The 22,675-nt window shown below is 46.8% G+C and overlaps 1 protein-coding gene across 1 annotated transcript in view; it reads left to right on the plus strand.

The window, feature by feature from the left end:
* The window catches only part of STK11IP (serine/threonine kinase 11 interacting protein), a 291,281-nt gene that overhangs the window by 128,191 nt on the left and 140,415 nt on the right, over positions 1 to 22,675 (plus strand). Inside the window, exons 9-11 of the mRNA XM_078683491.1 lie at positions 3,336 to 3,439; positions 6,639 to 6,728; positions 16,877 to 16,918. Of these exons, the coding sequence (XP_078539617.1) occupies positions 3,336 to 3,439; positions 6,639 to 6,728; positions 16,877 to 16,918 (236 nt within the window). The remainder of the gene's footprint in view (positions 1 to 3,335; positions 3,440 to 6,638; positions 6,729 to 16,876; positions 16,919 to 22,675) is intronic.

A 22,675-nucleotide genomic window follows, 5' to 3' on the forward strand; every position in this document is an offset into this window, starting at 1 on the left:
CTATCGGGGGTATAATACAATTGAAAGAAAGTCTTATAGAATTGGGCTTGCAATTTGATGGACATTAATAATGAATTTGAAAGTTCGAATGCTTTGTGTGGTAGGGTCTCTGAGATTCCTAGTTTGTTCTGCCAATTATGGGTATGTTTATCTAAGTCATCGGGAAAAGCTGTAACTAAATTCTTATATATTTCTCCAATTTTAACCCTGTCACTTTGAACCACTGTTTCGATTGCTAGAATTTTCTTGAAAGCCACGCTGCCACCCCCCTGTTCCATAATAAAATCCCTAATTTGTAGATATTTTAAAAAATCTCGAGATTCAAAACCAAATTTATTTTTTAAAGATTCAAATGAATGGAAGCCCGTTAAATCATAAAGTGAGCCAATTTGTGAAATTCCCGATCTGACCCATTGCATCATACAAGTATCAGTCAAAATCTCCGGGAGATTTGTATTTCTATATAGGTAGTGTAATAGGAAAACCTACCAATCCCCAAGAGTTTTCGAATATGATTCCAGGCAATGTAAAGGCCTTTAAGGGTTTTAAAGCGCACTTTTTTAAAATGACAATCGTAGGTTAATCTCCACAAATGATCGCCCGCCTCTTTACCTAGGATAAGTTCCTGTGGGGTTGGGACTGACCTCTCTGGGTTAGGGTCCTGTTTGGAGGTTAAAAGCAATCTTCTAATTTTGAGAACTGTAGCCCACCAATAAGTTTTAAAGTTAGGTAGTGCCACACCACCTCTTTCTTTTGGTAGGGTGATGAATCTGTGAGCTCTACATGTTCTTCCGTACCCCCAAATAAAATGAGAAAAAGTACTGTCTATTTCTTTAAAAATCGATGGGTCAAAGTTTAATCAGATTGTTCGAAAAAAGTACAAAAAGTTAAGAAAAAATAACATTTTGATAAGGTTGCATCTTCCAATAATTGTTAAATGTAAGTTATGTAATCCAATTAAGCTTTTTTCTGTCTGTTTCAGAAGTGGATTCAAGTTAAGGTTCACTAGATTGTTTAAGTTTGAAATGATATTAACACCGAGATATAGTGCGTTATCCACCACCCTTTCATCAGAATAGTTGATTTTGCTAATAATTATAATCTGGGTTTTATTTTGATTCAGTTTATACTCGGAAATCTCTCTGAATTTTTTCGCTTCTTCCTCCACTAAAATAACTGCCTCATTTGGATTAGCTGTGACAATTGCGATATCATCCGCATATGCCAAGGTCTTGGTTTCACCATTGGTAGTCTTCATTGGATGTATAGATGGATTAGTTTCTAACCTCAAAATAAATGGGTCTATAAATATAGAGAATAGTAGAGGGGAGCAAGGACAACCCTGCCTTGTACCTCTAGTCACTTTGATGGTATCTGATATTTCCCCATTAATCATGACCACTGCTTCAGGATTGACATACATCATGCGAACAGCATTGATGAATTGGTCCCCGATCCCACTTTTGACATAGCAGTCCAAAGATATTGCCAGGAGACCCCATCGAATGCTTTTTCTGCATCTAGTAGTATCAGTGCCACAGGGTCTCCTGCTACTTCTGCTATGTCAAAAAGCGGCCTAGAGTTCTAATGTCTGCTCAACCAGAGACAAACCTAGATAAACATTTGAGAAGGTGTGGGGTAATTTCCCGCCATCTCTGAGGGGAGATATTGTAAGGGGATGAAGTTGTAAACAAAGTGTTTGTCTCTGGAGCATTCATCTTAAAGACTGGACTAAGAGGAGCAAATGGGTTGATGGGAAGACAGCGCTGTTGATCGTCATTGAAGGGGTTTGAAGAATAAGAGGCTCAGCGGACAAGATGTGGTCAAAGAGCGAACTTATCGGTGTTGCAGTGTTTCAGATTAAGACTGGATGAGCAGCGCAGGGGGTATTGAAAGAACTAGTTCTACGGAGCGGAGTTGTAGTCAGCAGTAAAGTTGGTACCTTTAAGTCAAGGTAAGCACATTACAGACACAACCAGCAAAAGAAAGACAGAAAAACTGAATCTGCCCTAAATCTCATCCTATCCAGTCATGTAACTTAATTTCAGACTGGGTAAGAGAAGAGTTCTGATTGTTGAAGGATAGGTGGCGCTCGCAAGAGCAATGAGTAAGGGTGACTGTTGTGTCTAGGGCTCCTGACGTCTGGAAGACCAATGTTACCTTGGTCGCATGGGCTTTGTGTGATAATCTGCTACATGCAGATGTAGTGATTTGGAATGTTGAAAGTTTGAAATATAGCAGTATGTTTAACCAAGTGTTGGATGGCGTTAAACTGACTGTCGGGCCATTAAGCTGACTCGCTACAACGTACTTCTTCAAGGGGCCAGTTCTTGAGGCTCATGCACAGGAAGCAGAATACCATCCATTCTACCCCTTATAGGTTCCTGTGATTGTGCCGAAGCTACCCTGGATCAGGGCATCTTTTCTCGGTAGGAGACTGAAGCTTCAGAGCTTTGACCTCAACATGGTTATCCCTTGAAATGGAGAACCCTTGCATAGACCCAGACATTTACTGGAAATGTTCTTAGTAGGGCAGAGCAGGCTCTCCCAGTATCTTCAGCCTCCATGTGGCATTCCTGGCTCATTAAAAACCTGCAGGGAAACCGTGATCTGTCAGAGTCTTGCACAGCCTACAACTGTCACCATCCAGAGAAGGGAAGGAGACCACTAGATCCAGTCAGTTATCCTGCAGCTTACCGGCCCTGCTTTGTTAATTTGTGGGTGCATAATCCCTTATCTGCAGTTGCACAGGCAGAGCTGGCATCTCATTGCCTCTGAATTAAGGCCCTTAACCATACAACACACATACAGACTAAACAGTCTTCCCTGCATGGGACGCTGCAACCCAGACCCTGCTCTTCTGTCTTCATGCTTGTACTTTAAAGTGCTCAAAGAGTGTGAGTCCCAGCACCACATGATAACCTACTCCGCTCTCCTCATTCCTGGGGAGCAGCATAATTCTAGCCACGGCAAGCACCGGATTCACTCACTCCATGAGGGAGCTGGGGCCATCCTGCATCAACTATCAACTATCTTAAGCAATCATCCTGTGCTCAGATGTAGGAAAATGACCATATCTAACACCTGATGAGTGACACCTGGTAGTCCTGAATCTCCACGACCCTTCACTTGTGCGATCCTCTTCTTCCAATTCCCTTCTCCTGACCCCTCTTTCTTTAATGGTTCACTTTCCTTTGGATGCCCTTCTCTTTCCCTTTGAGGGTGGGACATCTCATTCCTCCGCTTCCTTTATCTCCTCTCATTTTTGGCCTCCTTCTGGCCTCTTCCTCTCAAACCTCTATTTGCCTTGACATGTTGTTTTCTGTCCTCCGTAGGGGTGGAGCAGCTCTCGAACCTGCAACATTTGGACTTGGCTTTCAATCTCCTCATGGAGCACTCTCAGCTTGCTCCCCTGTCCCAGCTGCACCGGCTAAAGAAAGTGAGTGATTTGTGAGGCAAGTGACTTGGGCAGAAGGTCAAAAAAAAATTTATTTGCTTTTCTTCACTATCCTTTTAGTAGTTGACCATGAGTAGGTGGGCTTAAGTATTCCCACATATTTCACATATAATTTAGGATCGAAAAGTCAACTGAAATCCTGAGTTCCCTGGCTCTTACATTTCTGTCACTGAAGGACAGTCAATCAATCAATCAAACATTTGTAGAGCGCGCTACATACCCGTGAGCGTCTCAAGGCGCTGGGGGTGGGTGGGTGGGGGGGAGGGAGGGGGTGGGGGTCTGGTGCTACTCGAAGAGCCAGGTCTTGAGCAGTCGTCTGAAGGTCAGCAGATCCTGGGTCTGACGTAGGCCGGTAGGCAGAGTGTTCCAGGTCTTGGCGGCGAGGTAGGAGAAGGATCTGACACCGGCGGTGGTTTTCCGGATGCGTGGAACTGTGGCGATGGCGAGGTTGGCTGAGTGGAGGCTGCGGGTAGGGGTGTAGAAGCTGAGTCGACCGAGGACAGTGTAATTCTTCATTTGTGTCTCTTAACAACTCATTTGATGTTGTGCAAAGGTTGCAGTTTGTAGTCTTGAATTTGGGATTTGTGAACTGCTTGCCTTGTCAGAACTGCAAAGGAATTCTGTTGATACTGGGTTTAGTGGGTCACTCAGTATTGTAGCAGTGACTTGGCAATCATCTTTTTCAAGCACTCAGGAGTCGACTTTCAGATCTCTACAGCCACGTTTTCACATACCTGCACTTTCATCTTCATGTTAGATTTCCTAACGACTTTGTGCTGGGAATCTTGGAGGCCGTCTTAATAACGAGTTATTAACACAGAGAGCAGACGGACACTGATGGGGCTGAGAAGCAATGGTGGCAAGGAGGGAATATCCCAGAATGTGAATTGAGGGGCAGTAGTGGCGAGGAGGTGTGTTTTAGGTGAGGCAATAACGCAGAATGGGACTGGAGAGCGTTGTGTGTGAAAAGGGGATATCACTTGATGGGGTGGAAAGCGGTGGGATGAGGATGGGATGTCACAGGACAAGCTGGGGAATGGTGATGGTGAGGAGGGGGGAATATAACAGGATGGGGGTAGGTCAAAGAGGGGATATCCAGAGCAGGCTGTGGAGCACTGGAGGTAAGAAGGTGATATCGCTGAATGCGGCTGGGGAGCCTCCAGTGGGTGGGGCAAGAAGGGAATATCAAAGGATGAGGTTTGGGGAGCAGCGGTGACAAGCGAGGGATGTCATAGTGTCAACGCTGATCCGGAAATCACTAGTAACTATAGACCTAATTCATTACTCCCCGCTCCTGCAAAGGTCTTGGAGAAACTAGTGCATTAGCAATTGGCTGGTTTCATTGAGACCAATGGCCGTCTTCATGAATCTCAATCTGGTTTCCGCACTGGTTTCAGCTCGGAATCAGTTCTGATTGAAATGGCTGATTCAATACGATGGGCTGTGGATGGAGGCTCTAAGGCGATGTTAGTGCTGTTAGATTTATCTGCAGCATTTGACACCGTCTCCCACCCCATCCTCTTGAATCGCCTAAAAGACATAGGTATCCAGATAACTGGTTATCATCCTTTTTATCTGACCGTAAACGGGTCTGAACCCACCCTTACACTTCTCCCATTAAACCTCTTAATTGGAGTATTCCCCAGGGCACGGCCCTGAGCCCGCTTCATTTCAATGTTTATCTAACTCCCCTGGCAGAACTTCTCTCTAAATCTGGGATCAAAATACCATCCTACGCTGATGATACCCAGTTATTGTTCACCTTTAGTGATGTGTCAGCTTCTACCTTTGACCCACTAAAAGAGTGCCTTAAGAACACTGCCGCCTGGATGGACCGCAACTTTTTAAGACCGAGGTCTTGTTTTTTAACCAACCCTCTCCCCTCCCTTCGAATTTATGGTGGCCTGATGAATTAGGCAATGCCCCTTTACCTAAGGACTCGGTCAAGAATCTGGGCGTTAGATGGGATTAACATTTATCCCTCTCGACGCAGGTTCAAACGGTTTCGGTCGCTTGCTTTGGTAAAATCAAAATTATTAGGAAACTCATCAACTATTTGCCTAATGCAACCCGCAAAACTGTGGTCCATGCGTTGATAACCTCTTACCTGGATTATGCAAATGGCTTATACCTGGGTCTCCCACTGGGTTTGTTCCGCAGACTCCAGATCGATCAAAATGCCACAGCCCGATTAGTCTGCGGTGTTCCACTCCGTCACCGCATCTCTCCTTATCTTCGACAACTTCATTGGCTGCCAATTGCCAAGCAAATCGAATTTAAGGCTCTGACATTTGCTTTTCGGGCAGATAAAGGAAGAGAGCCGGCCTACCTAAGAAGGAGACTCTGACCCTATCAACAATCTAGATCTTTAAGGTCTAACAACAAACACTTCCCTGCCATCCCTCGGTTTTCGAAAGTTAGAATGGGAGGTCGATCTTTTGAGGTGGGCGCTACCACATAATGGAATAAACTACACCCCCATTTACATCTGATTCAGTGTGAACAAGAGTTCTGCAAGTCTCTGAAAACTTGGCTCTTTAGTCGGACTGACTAGCCCTGCGCATTTCCTCGCCCTGCTCTCTGTCTGCTATAGCGCCAGGACTCCCCGTCTGGGGTAGCTGTGCGCTTAATAAATGTCTTTAATATTATTATTATTAGAGCTGGAGAGCGATGTTAGCGAGGAGGGGAAATCTCTGGATGATGTAAAAAGCAGCATTGGTAACGAACGAGTATCACTGGATGGATTGGGGCGAGATGGTATTGAAAAGAGCATATCACAGGATGGAGCTGGGCGGAGGTATTTTTGAAAATGGTATATCACAGGATGGAGCTTGGGAGGGGTGGGAGAGGAGGGGGTATCGTTTGGGAGTATTGAGGGCAAGGAGCGCGTATCACAGGATGTGGTTTGGAGAGCAACTGTGAAAAAGAGGGAGATATCAAAACTTCGTGGTGGTGTGAGGGTAGGACATCACTCGTGGTGGTGACGAAGGTGGAAGGCCGGATATCGACAACATTATTGGATTAGACGGTATGAGAGGCCTCAACAAGAGAGTTATCTCTAGATGCTATTGTTTGAGGGTAGAGTAGTGAATTTTCATATATGATATGTGTAGGATAAATGAGGAATAGCTCGTCTTAGGATCAGGCACCATTTTGTTTTACCAGTTGTCTTCTCTTTTAGATCCACCTGGAAGGTAACCCACTGTCGTTCCATGCAGATCATCGCCCGGCCACTGTTCAACATCTGTCCCCGAGGGCTGTCTCTGAGGCAGTGAGTATAAGAGGAGGAGGCAAGAGTTTGGGATGAGTATAGAGCAACGTGGGAATTTAGCCCTCAGGGGGAAGATCTGGATTCTGATGCGACTTGTAGAATTTTGGGGTGTGAACCGAACGTGCGTATAATGTGTAATTGTTCACAATTGGTATGTGCATTAATTTGTAATCTTTGTGGCTCAAAAAGTTGTGTTTTTTCAGGTATGAATGAGATCTGGACTGGATTAGATTCTGGATTGGCGTGACTGGCTTTGGGGTTTCTTAAACTTGGTGCTACACTACTTGTGAAAATTCAAGGTCTTTATGGTGCTTTGGGAATTGCAAGTGAAGACAGAGGATTGTAAGATTTTTGGCTTCATGGGGGATGTTTAAGGGTTTAAAAGTGGACTGGCTGGGTGGTAATGCATGGAAAAAGAATGTTTGGCAGTACAAGAATAGGATGGCATAGTTTTGTGTGTTTAGTTGTGCAGGAGAGTGGGTTACTTTTTGTGAGACAACTATCTGGGAATGGAGAGGTTTAGTGTGACGTAGCAAAGAGATTACGTTTAAAGTTCCTTCAGAACGTTGATGGCATTTGCCAGATTTGGGGTGTGCAGAAGTGCCGCAGTGAGTGTTTGGTGCAGGGTTTGAGTGGTTACCTTTTTGAATGAATATCTGGGTTGAGAGAGTTTGGTGCTTGCTTGAAAGCATGTCCATTATGACACATTGTCTATTGAATATTTTGAATAATAAATACAATAACATAATATGATGTCCAGTTGTAAGTAGAACAAGTTATTTCATCAATAGAAACAGCTGCAGAGAGATAGTAAACCTCTTAAGCCTGAGATCTATGGCATAGTTTCTCCAAGAATGAAGTGTATGTGCGTGGGTGATACCTGTTTAGCACAGGCCTAACCAAGAGCTTGGAGTTCTCTTTTATAAAGTGGCACGAGAATATAACTGCATCCTCGGCAACAGCTGCACTTCTAAGGCAGCCGCGGCACTGTATTTGAAAACATTGTGAAGTGTAATACATATACATTTTAAAAAAACAACAACTTTTTAGCAACATTTCTTTACTAAGATAGAAAAAACAAAATAGACACGGTTCAATCATCAATACATACATCAGTACTCCTTCATACATCATCACTTTCATAGCAAGAGTAATAGTAAAGATAGCCTGGATGATGAGGATTATGAATCCGAAACGCTCCCGGGATGCTTGTTTCCGGTCCAGGGAAGACATGGCTTGGCAGTTCGGGCTGGACTGTTCCCATGAGGTACAGGGTCAGACTGATTTGCATATGGCCATGTCTGAACTGGGGTGGCTGAGTGAACTAAAGAATGGTGATGGATTAAACCCAGATCAGTTGACTGGGGGTGAGTGTTTGATTTGTTAAAACGCTCCGTCCATCATCCCCTTTTGTATCGCCAAGTGTAATACATATACATTTTAAAAAAACAACAACAACTTTTTAGCAACATTTCTTTACTAAGATAGAAAAAACAAAATAGACACGGTTCAATCATCAATACATACATCAGTACTCCTTCATACATCATCACTTTCATAGCAAGAGTAATAGTAAAGGAGGTGGGCAAAGAATGAGGGGTTTAGGAAGATGGGGGTAGGTTTGTAGTAAGGGGGCTCAACACGTGCACAGAACCAACATGGTCCAGAGGCCAGCATACATGGTGTAAAGAAATGCAAAGAAAACAAGTTGGTACAACAGCAACACTGTCTAGCAAGATGTAGAGACAGTGACTTCCATGGTGTTCACTTGCGTTGGACTAGGAGGACTAAGTGTCGGAGAGGATGGTCTTACGTGGGAGAAGAGGTTTTATACTCTTGTTCTGGTCTCGGAGAAAAGGATTTCCAAACATTGTCAGCTGGTCCCTTCTTTTCTGTAATCATTCTCCGTTGGCATCTCTGTGAGCCGTTTATTAGGAGCTGGCATAGAGGGGGTGCACCAGTGGTGGTGTATGCACAACGTAGCTGCTGCTTAGTGTTGTCATCAGCCATCGATGAGTCTGAGCCCAAAAATGTGGCATCAACAGAAGCTTTCGGGATAGGAATGTGATCGCTATACCCCTGACAGCTGCCAGTTTAGACCAAATGGGTGAGCAAAGGATCATCCACTTAGAGAACCACTTTGATGTGAACCTCTGTAGTGTCTACTCCCTTAATAGATGCCTTTGAATTTACGTCGGCTACCTGGGGCTCTAGTGCTGGTAAAAACAAAAAGTGAAACACATGGTAACCCTGTTGTGTTCCTATAACAATACACTTGGATAGGAAGCCATTGTAATTAACAGAAGTTGCATGGCAATCATACAACTAGAAAGCCATCTAGATAAAGTTAGCACCGAGGCCCACCCTCACCAACGTCTGGAAAAAGTACCCCAATTCAACGTGGTCGAAGGCTGCCTCTACATTTAAAGAAATGTTCAGCGCCTCATCCGTTGGGAAACGGTGTGTCGTTGGATGTGTTAAAGTGTCCCAGTAATGGTCACAGGATTAACTTCCCCTGCATTTCATGGATCAGCAAAGGGATAAGGTGTGGCTGTCTTGTCACTAAAACTTCAGCTAGGCTTTTGAAGTCAACATTTATTAAGGACATTCCTCTGTAGCTAGGGCAGTCGAGCAGTTTATTCTTTAGGAAGTAGTGAAAATGTCCTATTCAAATAGATCCTTACAAGCCTGTACCTATGTAGCTCAAGGGACAATCCTAGGCTTGCAAGCTTTATAAAATAAGTCTGGAAAGCCATCCGTCCCTCGTGACTTAATAGAATGAAGGTCAGACACGGTTCAATTTCTCCTTGAGTCATTGACCTGTCAATAAGATGCTCCTTCCTCAGTTAATGTGGTTAAGGCTAAAGAGCGTGTGAAGGTCTTTTCCCTGGTAACTGAGTCAGGGACCTGGGCTGTATAGAGCAAACTCCTCCTCAGTGTCAAGGGAATGAGAGTAGAGTTCCAGTGTCTTTTCAGACTGCCGCTATTGAAAGCCGAGATTCCTTCTGTCGCAACTGTTCTACATAACTTAATTAGATACTAAACAAGCAGTTAATGAAATATAGACAACAATGTGTACTATAAGCCAAAAGGTACCCAGTCGGATACTGATTTAATCAATGTAAGAAGATCAAAAGGGGATAAGGTGAACAATATTTACAGTGGGTATAGTATATATTATATAGAAAAAAGGAAAGAAATCAAGACAGGTAAAAAGAAGGTAAGTCAGGCAATTTCCAAGCGGGGGGACGCTTACTTAAAGGGTTTGTGAATAGCCTAGCTGTCCCCATGCAGTAAACACAATTTAGTGACACAATGGAAACACTGGTGTGCAACTACATAAACAGTCGACGGCGTTTCGATCCCAAAACAATAAGGGATCATCATCAGGACTAAGGTTACATTTGCCTGAGTATTGGTATTGCAATTATATTATGCAAGCCTTGCGAACGAGCGGAGGAAGTAGCGGTGCTGGGAGCCCTGGCCGGTACCAAGGCTGTAGCAGATAACCCAGGGTAAACAGGATCTTGGGATGGAAGGTCTGGGGGTCCTGCGGGCCGGCGGTGTATACCGGAGGAGAATGAGAACCGGGAGGTGTTGTTGGACCAATACCCGTGGCGAGTGCTGCCAACGGGGGGCGGGTAGTTTGTAGGATCGGTGGAGAATCCGTATGCTATGTTTTAGCCGATCTCTTGATACTCACAATCGAGTAATCCAGAGTTGCTGCCAGGCGAAATGGCTCGTGTCAGCGGCGATAGTACATTGTTGTCTATATTTCATGAACTGCTTGTTTAGTATCTAATTAAGTTAAGGACCGCTGTTGCCTTATAATACTAGTACCCTTGGTCCTTGACTACCTAGAGGGTTCCCTTGTTCTTTGAAACTGCAACTGTTCTACAAGCAGACCGCCTACCTTTCTTCTAATGCTCATTGCGCCTTAAGGGTTCCTATTCGGCATGTTGTGTGAAAAAATTAAAACAGAGTCAAGATAGAATTTGTCTGTTTCTTGTTTCCAAATTGCGCCAGCGTTTGTCACTAATATTCTTACATTGTGTCCTTCACATCCTAATTAGTTGTTCCATGGATGACTATTCTGCAGTCCGCTTTCATTTAGGCACTGGTGTAACTCTCCTCCTCATCCCCCTTCTGATTGCCTTTTAATGCTTTAAACATTCCTACCTCTCTTTAGTATTTGTGTGGCCTTTTATTGCTGCGCACAGCATCTGAGTCGACCCTAAGGAGGGTGCGTTGACTGGAACATATATAGAGACTTCACCTAAGTGTCTTTTTGTCAGAAGGAAATCTGTTTGCCATCACCTCATACGGCAGTGCTCATGGAGATGAGTTGTACGAGCCAAATCAAGACCTAGTGATATTGAGAGTTGTCCAGATACACCTCCCTCCGTGATATGAAGGATGGCCAACGTAGGTAGAAGATACCTGTGAAGAAGAAAGCGATCCATCCTGGGCATCTTACTGTGTGGACAAGACAGAAAAGTGTAGCCCTGTCAGTGGGAGGCAAAGGATGTCAAATGTCCAGCAAGGCATGGTCTGCCATGAGTCTGTCAGCATGGCTCTGCCATTCCCATTGTAAATATCAGGAGGCCCTGGTTAATCTAGGAGCGGCTCCAGATAAATGATGTGTCACCGAATTCTCCCGCTAATAAAGACAGTTTAGAGAAGATGGTAACCGTGGGTGTATTCTGGGCATGCATGACCCTATGGGCTAAGGTCCTGTCAGGCACCTTTGTCGGACATGGCTTGTTGTTGCTGAGTAGACGGGGTAAGTCTACTGCTGATAACCCTGTGTAGAAACAGTACACTTGTCTTCATTTAAAGCAAATTTGTCTTCATTGTCCATCAAATAACCCAGCTCCTCCCAGCTCCAGTACAGCTCTCAGCTCCAGGGCCTTTGCATTTCACATTCCAAGGCTCTATACGCCATGTTACATCATCATATTCTACAAACTCTACAACATCCCACTTTAATTGCAATGATTCTCACGAAAGTACTGCAGGAACTTTTTATGTTTAGAAAAGTGTGACTAGCTGTTCACACTCTAGCCGACAAGTGTCAACGGGACAAGTGCTAGTGGCTGGTGGACGTAGGGGGCATATAGCTGATTTGGGGGGTCTACTAGACGTTCTAGAGGGTGTAAAAGATGTTTCGCTAGCAGTGGAAATTGCTTGATATCTGGCCGTATTGGTGGGGTGTACCATGAGCTGTTTGGTAGCCCGTGGGTGTGTAGGGAATAGAATTGGAAGGGCTGGATTACAGAAGAAGGACTATGAATGAACATTTTAAGTTGGTGACCCACCTAGTGTAGTAGGGGTATGTGGTGGTAAAAATCCTTGTGTGATCTCTGTTTTGTAGTTTTCGATCACTCATGTGTTTACTTAGGATAGAGTGCTAAACTCTGCTGGGATGGCAGGTGCTGGGGGATGGAGCCGAAGATGTGGTGTCTAGGACGAGGGACAGGGGCCCTGCGTTGAGTGGTCTGGGAACCCTGTGTGGGTGGCAGGCACGGGGATGCCAGTTGCAGTCCACAGACTGAATCCCACCAGGAAGCCTCAGTAGCTTTAATAAAAGTGAAAGGGAATTTCCCAGCGACGGGCTCCAGGTGCCGCTCGGAGCTCCTAAGTATAACAGACTGTAACTGACAGCAGACCATGTAATGGCACTCTTCTTAAAACGCGGTTGTACATCTTCAACACAGAACGGTTCAGCCACTACAAGCCCTCCAAACATATGTGGATTCAATGGGATGTTTCACACTAGACTTCGGCATACTTTAGAACATTGTTAGAAGAGAGGGCTAGCCAGAAGTCTTGTATAATGGTAGAGTGGAGAGGGTAACCTGGATAGGAAGGGATCTGACTTGCAAGGCCAAGGGTGGGCTTGGGTTGAGCTCCTTGTCTCCCTTGAGAAAAGAACTGGACTTGTCCCTCTCCCTGGTCAGAGTTCCCAATCTGAGGGAGCCCTGTCTGTCCGCCTGTGGGATGGACCCCGTTGAGATGTATTCTGGTGTTTGCCGGGAGGCGGCCCTCGTGGTTCATCAGACAGTATGACTGGTAGGATATCGCCTGCGGGCTTGGTGATGTTCATGTAATGAACGTCCAGCAGATAGAGAACATTTTCCATGACTTGAAATGTTTATTCCTTCGTCCTCCTCTTTGTATGTGATGACCATTGGTGCCGGTTTTGTGAGACCATATCTAATGTCTCCCATTTGCAGTTGGGGTCCACCTGCCAGTACTTGTTTTTACTGTACATTTGTCTCAGTGGACTCAAAGTGTGTGGATATGTAGGAGGGGCTGTCTTTCAACATGAACAGGTCTTTCTTCTGTTTCACTGCTTTCAAAAATTATTTGTGAATGATCATGGTGGAAGAGGCTTGCAATAATGGCCCTGGGTCAGTTGTTGAATATGGAGTGTCTCTAACATGATGCTAGCTTTGGAACTCTAAAGGAGATGAGAAGATACTTTGTAGTAGCTTCGCAGAAGATGAGACAGATGCTTAACTTGTCATTGCCTTTGAGCACCTCGGGTACGCCGTACAGACGGAAGCCCTGAAAGTTCTTCAAGATCCATTACTTAGCCAAAATCTGGGAGATTAACCAGGCAGTTTTCAACATCCTTCAGTCTGTTGTCAGAGGTTTCAAGACGCTTGTGAAGTGCAGAGTTCTGATGAATACTTCTCACCACAGATTCCTCACCTTTAGAATTTCCCCAGGTGCCAGAGTGGATCCAGAATATTTTTCATTTTAGCCCCTGGCAGCCAATAGGTGATGTCGTGCAGCTCTTCGTCAACTCTGCTCTGCCCCAGAAGTGACAATTGATGCTGTATGTAGACACAACCCAAGCGTGCCGACATTTGTAGCTTTCTTAAGCGGTTTCGAATGTGGCTTTGGAGCTAGCTCCTACTATAACTATTTTTAGATTGCTGGAGAATGGACTGATTCTAAGCTCTCTTACTACGAGCAAGGGATACATATTTGGAGGATTTGTACTTTTTCTGTTAAATAAATGGTTTTGAGTGCTTGACCCTACATGAAATCTGTGCCAAGAGGCTCTGTTCCTCTGGAGCTGCCTGAATAGTCTGGGTATCTCCCTAATTGAAAACAACGCGGGGGAATCTTCAAATACTGATGCGGACGAACTCTGCTGGTGATGTCTAGCGGATCACAAATGGCAGTTGCACCCAGAGGTGATGCAGGATGTCATCCAACAATGGGGAGTGTTCTGGCTCAATATCTTCACCACCACTGAGGAAGTACCACCACTGAGGAAGTGCAGTGTCAAACATTTTCTGCTTTGAAGTTTTCAAGAAGGTCCTCCCTGAGACTCATTCTGTTTGGCGTGGGACATGAGACTTGTCTATGCCTTCCTACCTCTGCCTCTTCTGACCCGAGTTCTGAAGCAGAAGTTGCCATGAACATTCTCTCTATTCACATAGTGGAGTGTGGGTCCGCCTTTCCACCTCTGCATCTTCTGCCCTGAATTCTGAAGAAGATCAGGACCAACTAGGCCCAAGCCATCATAGTGATGGACCAGTAGAGTGTGATACCTGGAACTTCTAGGCATGAACATCTGTCATCTGATCTGGCATTGGATGGATGTTCTTTTTCTGCAGCAGAGAGAGCTGTGTCTTGCACCCAGGGCTGTACAATCTACATCTCCTTTCATGAAAACTGAGCTGCAGCAGATGACTGCATTCTATCTCCCTCCTGAAGTAGTGGATGTCATTGTGGTAGCCAGGGGGCCTCTCATGATATCTGTTTATGCCAGAAATTGGAACAAAGTTGTGGCTTGATGTGGCGCCCGTAACACTTAACCTTTGGAAGCCAAAATGTTTTGCTATTTCGTCTATCTTTGGGCCCGTAAGGACATGCGGTGGTCACTGCACAGGTTAGTTGTTGGCCCTTTCGGCATTTCTGCTTTTACCTATTGTAATGCATTTTCTCAAATGTTTGTTTCTTGTGTTTCCCCCGGAACATTTTGTCATGCCACAGTGGGTCCTTAACTTGATCCTTACCCTTCTTGTGTGTTCTCCCTTTGAGCTATAACACAGCTGTCGCCAATGTTGGACCAAGAACCACCGGTTGGACAGCAGCTCTTGGTGAGGTTCTGTGGACGATGAAAGGAAGTCCGTGCGGAAGAGGACTGTACCCAGGTGGGAGGTCCTCTGCATCAGATCTGCTACGTGCTGGCGAAGCAGCTTCCCGAAAGGGTGAGGGCCCATTCCATCAGGAAAAAAGCTGCTACCACGGTATTGGCATGCAGGGTATCTGTTCTGTATAGCTCTCAGGTGGCAACATGGGCATCAGTGCCTATTTCCATGCAGCACTTCTACCTTGACAACCAGGTCTAACAGGAAGGGCTTTTGGGCCATTCTTTACTGCAAGACTTTTTAGTTTGCGTCATTCCGCCGTCCCACCTGGGGAGGTACTACTTCGGTGTCTGCTCTAGGAGCGTCCATCAAAAGAACAAGTTACTTACGTTCCATAATGTTCTCTCTGATGTATACCCTATCCAACGGCCCTCCCTCCTTCCTGTTAGGTGGAATGGTTCCTTCTGCATCTAAAGAGGTTCCACTTTAAAGATCCGCACACTGGTGCAATTGATTACTTTTAGGCTGACAGTATCTGAAAGATAACTGACATTGACATGCTTGGGTGGTGCCAATCTACAGTTCCAGTCACTTCCAGAGTCGAAGCGGAGCTGCATGACGCCACACGTCGGTGTGCAGGGGCTATGCTGGAAAATCTTCCAGACCCAGTCTGCCGCCTGTTGTTATTCTTAAGGTGAGGAAGCTATGGTTAGAGTACCCACCAGAAATAAAGTTACCAAAGGTAAGTAACTTGTTAATCTCAGTGCACATCAAATGAACTTCCGAAGTGATATTGGGCACCTTGTTGTCAAACCTGGACAAGATGGTGCCAATCTGGAGTATCTCCTTCATGGTGGATCCTAGCTTAATATATGATGTTGTTGTGAAGTCTGAATTCTCTCATGAGTACACTCTGAGAAGAGCTTTGAACGGGATGAGTTGGCGTGATCAAGTTGAGATGACATATAGTGATCTCAGCAAGTAAGTCAGAAAGGAGGAGTTGCCAGCTTGTGTTCTGCTCCTGGGTCATGCAGGCTGGCTTAGAGTGGCGGACTGGGGCAGAGGAGATGTCAACCCTGCCAGCAGTGCCAAGAAGCATCCGTCGTTGGGTCACTGGCATTGGCATCAGACCTGTGGGCAGAAAGCTAATGGTGATAGCCTTAGCACAGTTGTTGTGCTTATGGTGTTAAAGTGCTCGCTGTGCATGTGGTTCTTGTGTTCTGCGGTGCATAATGACCCACAGAGTTTCATAGATCCTGGATACGCATACCTGGTTCAATCTCCCATGGTTCTTTATGGGGAACAGTGCAGGGGCGTGGCCCAGTTATTGAGAAAAAATGTTAGGGTAGACGATGCCAGCCGTAATGTTGTTGTATTGAATCACCTGTCATTGGAAGTCTGCGGCTTCAACCCTGAGGCCCAAGCACATAGTGGCACTGTCTAAATCCACACTGAATGAGCTGTCATCAGCTGAAAAGTGGCAGCATGAGTTGAAGAAAGATGTTTTGTGTATGTCTCGTTTGTTTAAATAGTCATCAGGTGATCAATGACCAGCAAAAAGGGGAGATGTAAAAAAACTGGAGTGTCTGTATGAACACAATTGTGCTATTCTTTTTGTAGCAGTGAAGTGTTGTGATTTTCCTAGTTTCTGGTGAAGTAGTTGAGTGGAGCTGGTTGTCTAGTTTGCGGTGCTGACATCAGGGGTGCCGTCCTAGTGTGGTGATAATAGGTTGTGCAGACAAATGGTGCCTTATTGATACAGGCGTGTGGTTTGTGATTTTTGTGGTTTAGCAGTAGGTTGGTTTCTCTGGTTTGATGTCCAAGATTGAGGCAAGGTGTGGGGGCTGCAATAGATCTAGTTTTGAGAATGATTGTGGGGTGGTGGTAACAGCTAAAGTGGATGAGGTAGTTTTAGGTTGTGGGTTGCGGGGTGCTGGTTGGAGTGCAGCAGTGTGTGAAGTGATTTGTCCGGTTTGGGATGCAGTAATGGTTTAGTGCTATGTAAGGAGCTCTGACTAGCTTTTCTCTTGATTACAGCTGTTCCTGGACGGGCATGCGCTGTCAACTGCAGATTTAGAGGTACGTTTTGAATCAATCCCATTATCAAACTAGAATTTCAGCCTTGTTTTGAGAAACACCTTAAAGGCGTCTCCGACTGGCAGATCTTGCGTTGTGTTCCAGCTGTCCGTCATCCAGCCTCCAAATATACGCCATTAGGGCATCTGTTGGTGTGCAACCGTCTGTATGATTTGGGGCACGGTGACCACTGTGCATGGTGTCAATATCCACTTATATGAAACAAAGAGCGGTGCCCGCAGTACAGGATTGGACACTTAAGGGAGTCATTCACAACTTGGACCTGTGTTGTAAGGAGTGGTAATCTTACTTCATGTAGGACATTCTCTGGGGTCAGAGACTGCAGGTATAAAGAACTTTGAGAGAGGACCCAGGGCTTATTCATGCAGAGAGCAATGATTGCAGATGTCAAGGAGACTTCTGGTGCCTTCAAGAAGATGTAAGTGGGTTGAGATAATCTCTCAAGCTGCCAGAGGGCACCTAGGTGACTGTAGCAACCAGGCAGTTTCTCATCCTTGATTAAACACTAACAGGATGGCCACCCATGAGCATGGTTAATTAAGAGGAAATAGGACTTACTGTGTAAAATAGCAACCTATGAGGAAGGTTTGAGATGAGGAAGGAAAGCTCTGAAAAGGGAAAAGACTCCAGGCCGGATTTAATTCTTGGCAGGCGGGTTACTCGGTCACAACGGTGACCGATCTCCCACCGGTTTAAATGCAAACCCATAATATCCCACAGGATTTCTGTTTTGGCGAATGGGATACCAGTCCTCGTTATGACGGAGAAACCCGCCCGCCAAGATCTAAATTGAAATAACTGGAAGTAACATCAGCAACAAAAGGCGGAGTCTCCTGTGGATGGACGGGTGGGCTCCAGGCTTAACTTGTAGCAAAAGACCAAGTGGTTCCCAAGCCAATAATTTTATGCACCACTGCAGTGTTTATGGAGTCAAAGATATCAAATGAGGACGAAGTAAAAACTAACCTGAAAGCAAAGTCATGTATTAAGAAACAGCAGAACTAAGCTCCGACTTGCATTTTTGCCTTAATTTGTATTCTTCTTGCTTTAATTTTGAAAACTGTGACTGACTGCCCCACACTGCTTTCAACACTTTTTCACCCCACTGTCCCACTTATATCCCTCCAGTTTGTTCTCCCTCATAACAACATCTTCCTTAATGCTCTGCATTCTCTTCTTGTCCCCTTACCTCTGTTTTTCCTCTTCCACTTTCCATTCCACCCCGCGCTCTCATCCCCCGTGCTCTCATCCACCCCGCGCTCTCATCCACCCCGCGCTCTCATCCACCCGCGCTCTCATCCACCCCGCGCTCTCATCCACCCGCGTTCTCATCCACCCGCGCTCTCATCCACCCCGCGCTCTCATCCACCCCGCGCTCTCATCCACCCCGCGCTCTCATCCACCCGTGTTCTCATCCACCCGCGCTCTCATCCACCCGCGCTCTCATCCACCCCGCGCTCTCATCCACCCCTCGCTCTCAACCACAACTCGCTCTCATCCACCCGCGTTCTCATCCACCCGCGCTCTCATCCACCCGCGCTCTCATCCACCCGCGCTCTCATCCACCCGCGCTCTCATCCACCCCGCGCTCTCATCCACCCCGCGCTCTCATCCACCCGCGCTCTCATCCACCCTGCGCTCTCATCCACCCCGCGCTCTCATCCACCCCGCGCTCTCATCCACCCGCGCTCTCATCCACCCCGCGCTCTCATCCACCCCGCGCTCTCATCCACCCCGCGCTCTCATCCACCCGCGCTCTCATCCACCCGCGCTCTCATCCACCCCGCGCTCTCATCCACCCCTCGCTCTCAACCACAACTCGCTCTCATCCACCCGCGTTCTCATCCACCCGCGCTCTCATCCACCCGCGCTCTCATCCACCCGCGCTCTCATCCACCCGCGCTCTCATCCACCCCGCGCTCTCATCCACCCCGCGCTCTCATCCACCCGCGCTCTCATCCACCCTGCGCTCTCATCCACCCCGCGCTCTCATCCACCCCGCGCTCTCATCCACCCGCGCTCTCATCCACCCCGCGCTCTCATCCACCCCGCGCTCTCATCCACCCCGCGCTCTCATCCACCCCGCGCTCTCATCCACCCGCGTTCTCATCCACCCCGCGCTCTCATCCACCCTGCGCTCTCATCCACCCCGCGCTCTCATCCACCCGCGTTCTCATCCACCCGCGTTCTCATCCACCCGCGCTCTCATCCACCCCGCGCTCTCATCCACCCCGCGCTCTCATCCACCCGCGCTCTCATCCACCCCGCGCTCTCATCCCCCGTGCTCTCATCCACCCCGCGCTCTCATCCACCCCGCGCTCTCATCCACCCGCGCTCTCATCCACCCTGCGCGCTCATCCACCCCGCGCTCTCATCCACCCCGCGCTCTCATCCACCCGCGCTCTCATCCACCCTGCGCTCTCATCCACCCCGCGCTCTCATCCACCCGCGTTCTCATCCACCCGCGCTCTCATCCACCCCGCGCTCTCATCCACCCCGCGCTCTCATCCACCCCGCGCTCTCATCCACCCGCGTTCTCATCCACCCGTGCTCTCATCCACCCCGCGCTCTCATCCACCCCGCGCTCTCATCCACCCTGCGCTCTCATCCACCCCGCGCTCTCATCCACCCTGCGCTCTCATCCACCCCGCGCTCTCATCCACCCGCGTTCTCATCCACCCGCGCTCTCATCCACCCCGCGCTCTCATCCACCCCGCGCTCTCATCCACCCCGCGCTCTCATCCACCCGCGTTCTCATCCACCCGCGCTCTCATCCACCCCGCGCTCTCATCCACCCGCGTTCTCATCCACCCCGCGCTCTCATCCACCCGCGCTCCCGCGAAGCCAGGGCACACTACACAACAGGAGTGATGTAGGCAAGCAAACAATGTCTCTGCATTAGAACAGCTATGTTCTGCACCGATGGATCTTCTTCGTATGACAGCCCTCTCTGTACTCGGATGTGAGATCCTTACTTGAGCACAGTGGCCCATAGAGCTGGGCTGATACAGCTGCTCTAGGAGTCTGTTTCATCTCTTGGGCACAGGCTTCAGTCCTAGCGGGTCGTCAAAGCCTTTCATGTTTCAAAGGTAAATAAAACGTGTATCATTGAGTTGTGTAACAATAAACACCTGTTTTTCAGCTCCATGATGCTTTTTAAATGCATGTAATGTTTATGTTCAATATTGTGGGGTCTGACCGGATTCTACATGACAAGAACGACTTGTGAATCTGACTTCAAACTACGGTGGGCCTGAAGCTTTGGTAAACTGTGATATCTCTCGCCTTCCTATCACTCCTTCCTCCTTCTCGTGGGCTCTCCTTATTCCGTTTTCTCTGGCTTTCTGCCGTGTCATATTGTCTACCTCTGTCATCTGCTCTTTCTCTTTGTCTTTCTGCACATCGTAGTCTTTAATTTGCACCGCTTTGTTTCACCATCTCATGTTTGCCCCCAGTCTATTGGCCTCTCTTTGCCTAATGGTTTCTCCTTGTTTCTCTGCATCTCATGATTTCGGTCTTCCCATCACCTAGAGGTTTTACTGTAGCTCTGGTCTTTTGCTCATTTGCCCTCTTCAAATATCATTTATGCAACTCCTGTTCACCATCTTTCATAAGAGCACTTTATGATTTTGCATCTTGTCTTCACCTTGTGGTTTCTCCATCACTTGTCCACACCTTGTGTGTTTTTTCATCTCGCCCACACCTTACAATTTACCCATCTCTTTTCTCCACCTCATGATTTCGCCATCTCTTTTCTGTACTTGAAGAATACTCCATCGATTGTACAGACCTTGTGGTTTATCCATCTCTTATCAAGAACTAAGTATTTTGCCATCTAATTACTGAAACGTGTGGTTTCTTGCTTAGTCCCTTCACTTTACCAGTTTTCATGAGTGCCTCACGGCCATAACGTCTTTAGTTTACACCTCATAGTTCCTGTGTGCACATCACAATTTCTCCTCCTCTTGGCCCTCATAGTTTCTTCATCTCTTATCTACAGCTAATAACTTCTCAGCATCTTTTGGTTTCTCCTTATATACTTTTTGTGCTGTGATTTTGCACTTTGCTGTATTTTACCTTGAGTTTCATTCTTTTCAGTTCATACCTTATGAACTCTCAATTTCTTGTCCGCATCTTGTGGTTTTGCCATCCTTTTTCAACAGCTCCCGTGGCGGATCGGGTTAAATTTAAATCCCTTGTCATTGCTCATCGAGCCCTCTACGGTTGTGGGCCTGCCTATATACAGAAGCGGTTCTCCTTCTATGTCCCGTTGAGACAACGGCGCTCTTCAGCTCTTCTTCTAGCTAGGGTGCCCCGCTTCTTCCGTCAAAAGTTGGGCGGTTGCACCTTGGCTGTCAAGGCTGCCCAGGCTTGGAATGCCCTTCCTCTCTCATTGCGCAATACCCAAGTCCCGTTAGCCTTTAAGAAACTTTAAAAAATGTACCGGTTTCCATAAATCGTAAATCGTGAATCATACGTTCTTATATAGCGCCTTTCACGTAATGTCTCAAGGCGCTTGCTTTGGGAACCCGTCCTGGCTTTTCCCTGCGAGATAACCCCTACTGGGCATCCCCATGGTGAAAGCTAGGCATCCCATCGCGGTGGGGCCGTTGTGGAGACTAAGCAAGCTATTGCCCAGAGTTGCAGAGTGTGAACCCATGATTAGAGTAGGCGCCGAGGCGAGAATTATCGAGTCCGTGGACATTTTTGAGCTCAAGACCCTGCCGTGTCGGGAATTGAACCCTGATCCCGGGTCTGACCTCTGCGTCCGGGTCTGCCTCCTCTAACCGGTGAGCCACACTTCTCCTGTGTGTTGTGTTTCAGTGACTCCTCTTGGTTCTGTGCCAGGACACTCCTCGGAGTAGCTGTTACGCGTTATAAGAGTACTCAACAATAACAGCTCATGGTCCCAGCATCTCTTGAAGGGACCTTGCGTTTCTCCATCTTTTGCCTGAACCTCCTGGTGTTTCCACCTCTTCTCTGGACCTCATCATTTCTTGAACTCTTCTCTATACATTGTGGTTTTTCCATCTCTTGTCAACCACTCCTGCTTTCTTCTTCTCTATATACATTATTGTTTTTTCCATCTCCTGTTTTCCATATCTTGTCCACACCTAATTAATTCTTCATCCCTGTCATAGTTTTTCCATCTGTTGTCTGCAGCTCATGTTTTTTAACCTGTATGGGGTTTGTATCTCCTATTCTCACCTCTTGGTTTTTCTATCTCCTGACCACACCTCATGGTTTTCTGTCTTCAGACCACACCTCATGGTTTTCTGTCTTCAGACCCCACCTCATGGTTTTTCTTTCTCCTGACCACACCTCGTGGTTTTTCTATCTCCTGACCACACCTCATGGTTTTTCTGTCTTCAGACCCCACCTCATGGTTTTTCTTTCTCCTGACCACACCGCTTGGTTTTTCTGTCTCATGACCACACCTCGTGGTTTTGCTATTTCTTTTAGGCTCTTCATGGTTTCTCCATCTCTTGAACACACCTCTTGTCTGCACCTGCGTCAGTCTTTTGTCAATACTGTATGGTGTTTGTATCTTCTATTCACACCTCAAGGTTTATCTTTCCTTTCTATGCACTTCATGGTTTCTCTGTCTCTTGTTCAGTTTATGGTTTTTCTACCTTGTTTCCACATCTAATAATTATAATGTTACTACCTCATGACCACCCCTCATGGCATTTCTGTCTCATGACCACCTCTCATGGCATTTTTGTCTCATGACCACCC

The sequence above is a fragment of the Lissotriton helveticus genome, chromosome 3_1 (genome assembly GCF_964261635.1).
Source record: "Lissotriton helveticus chromosome 3_1, aLisHel1.1, whole genome shotgun sequence".
Lineage (NCBI taxonomy): Eukaryota > Metazoa > Chordata > Amphibia > Caudata > Salamandridae > Lissotriton > Lissotriton helveticus.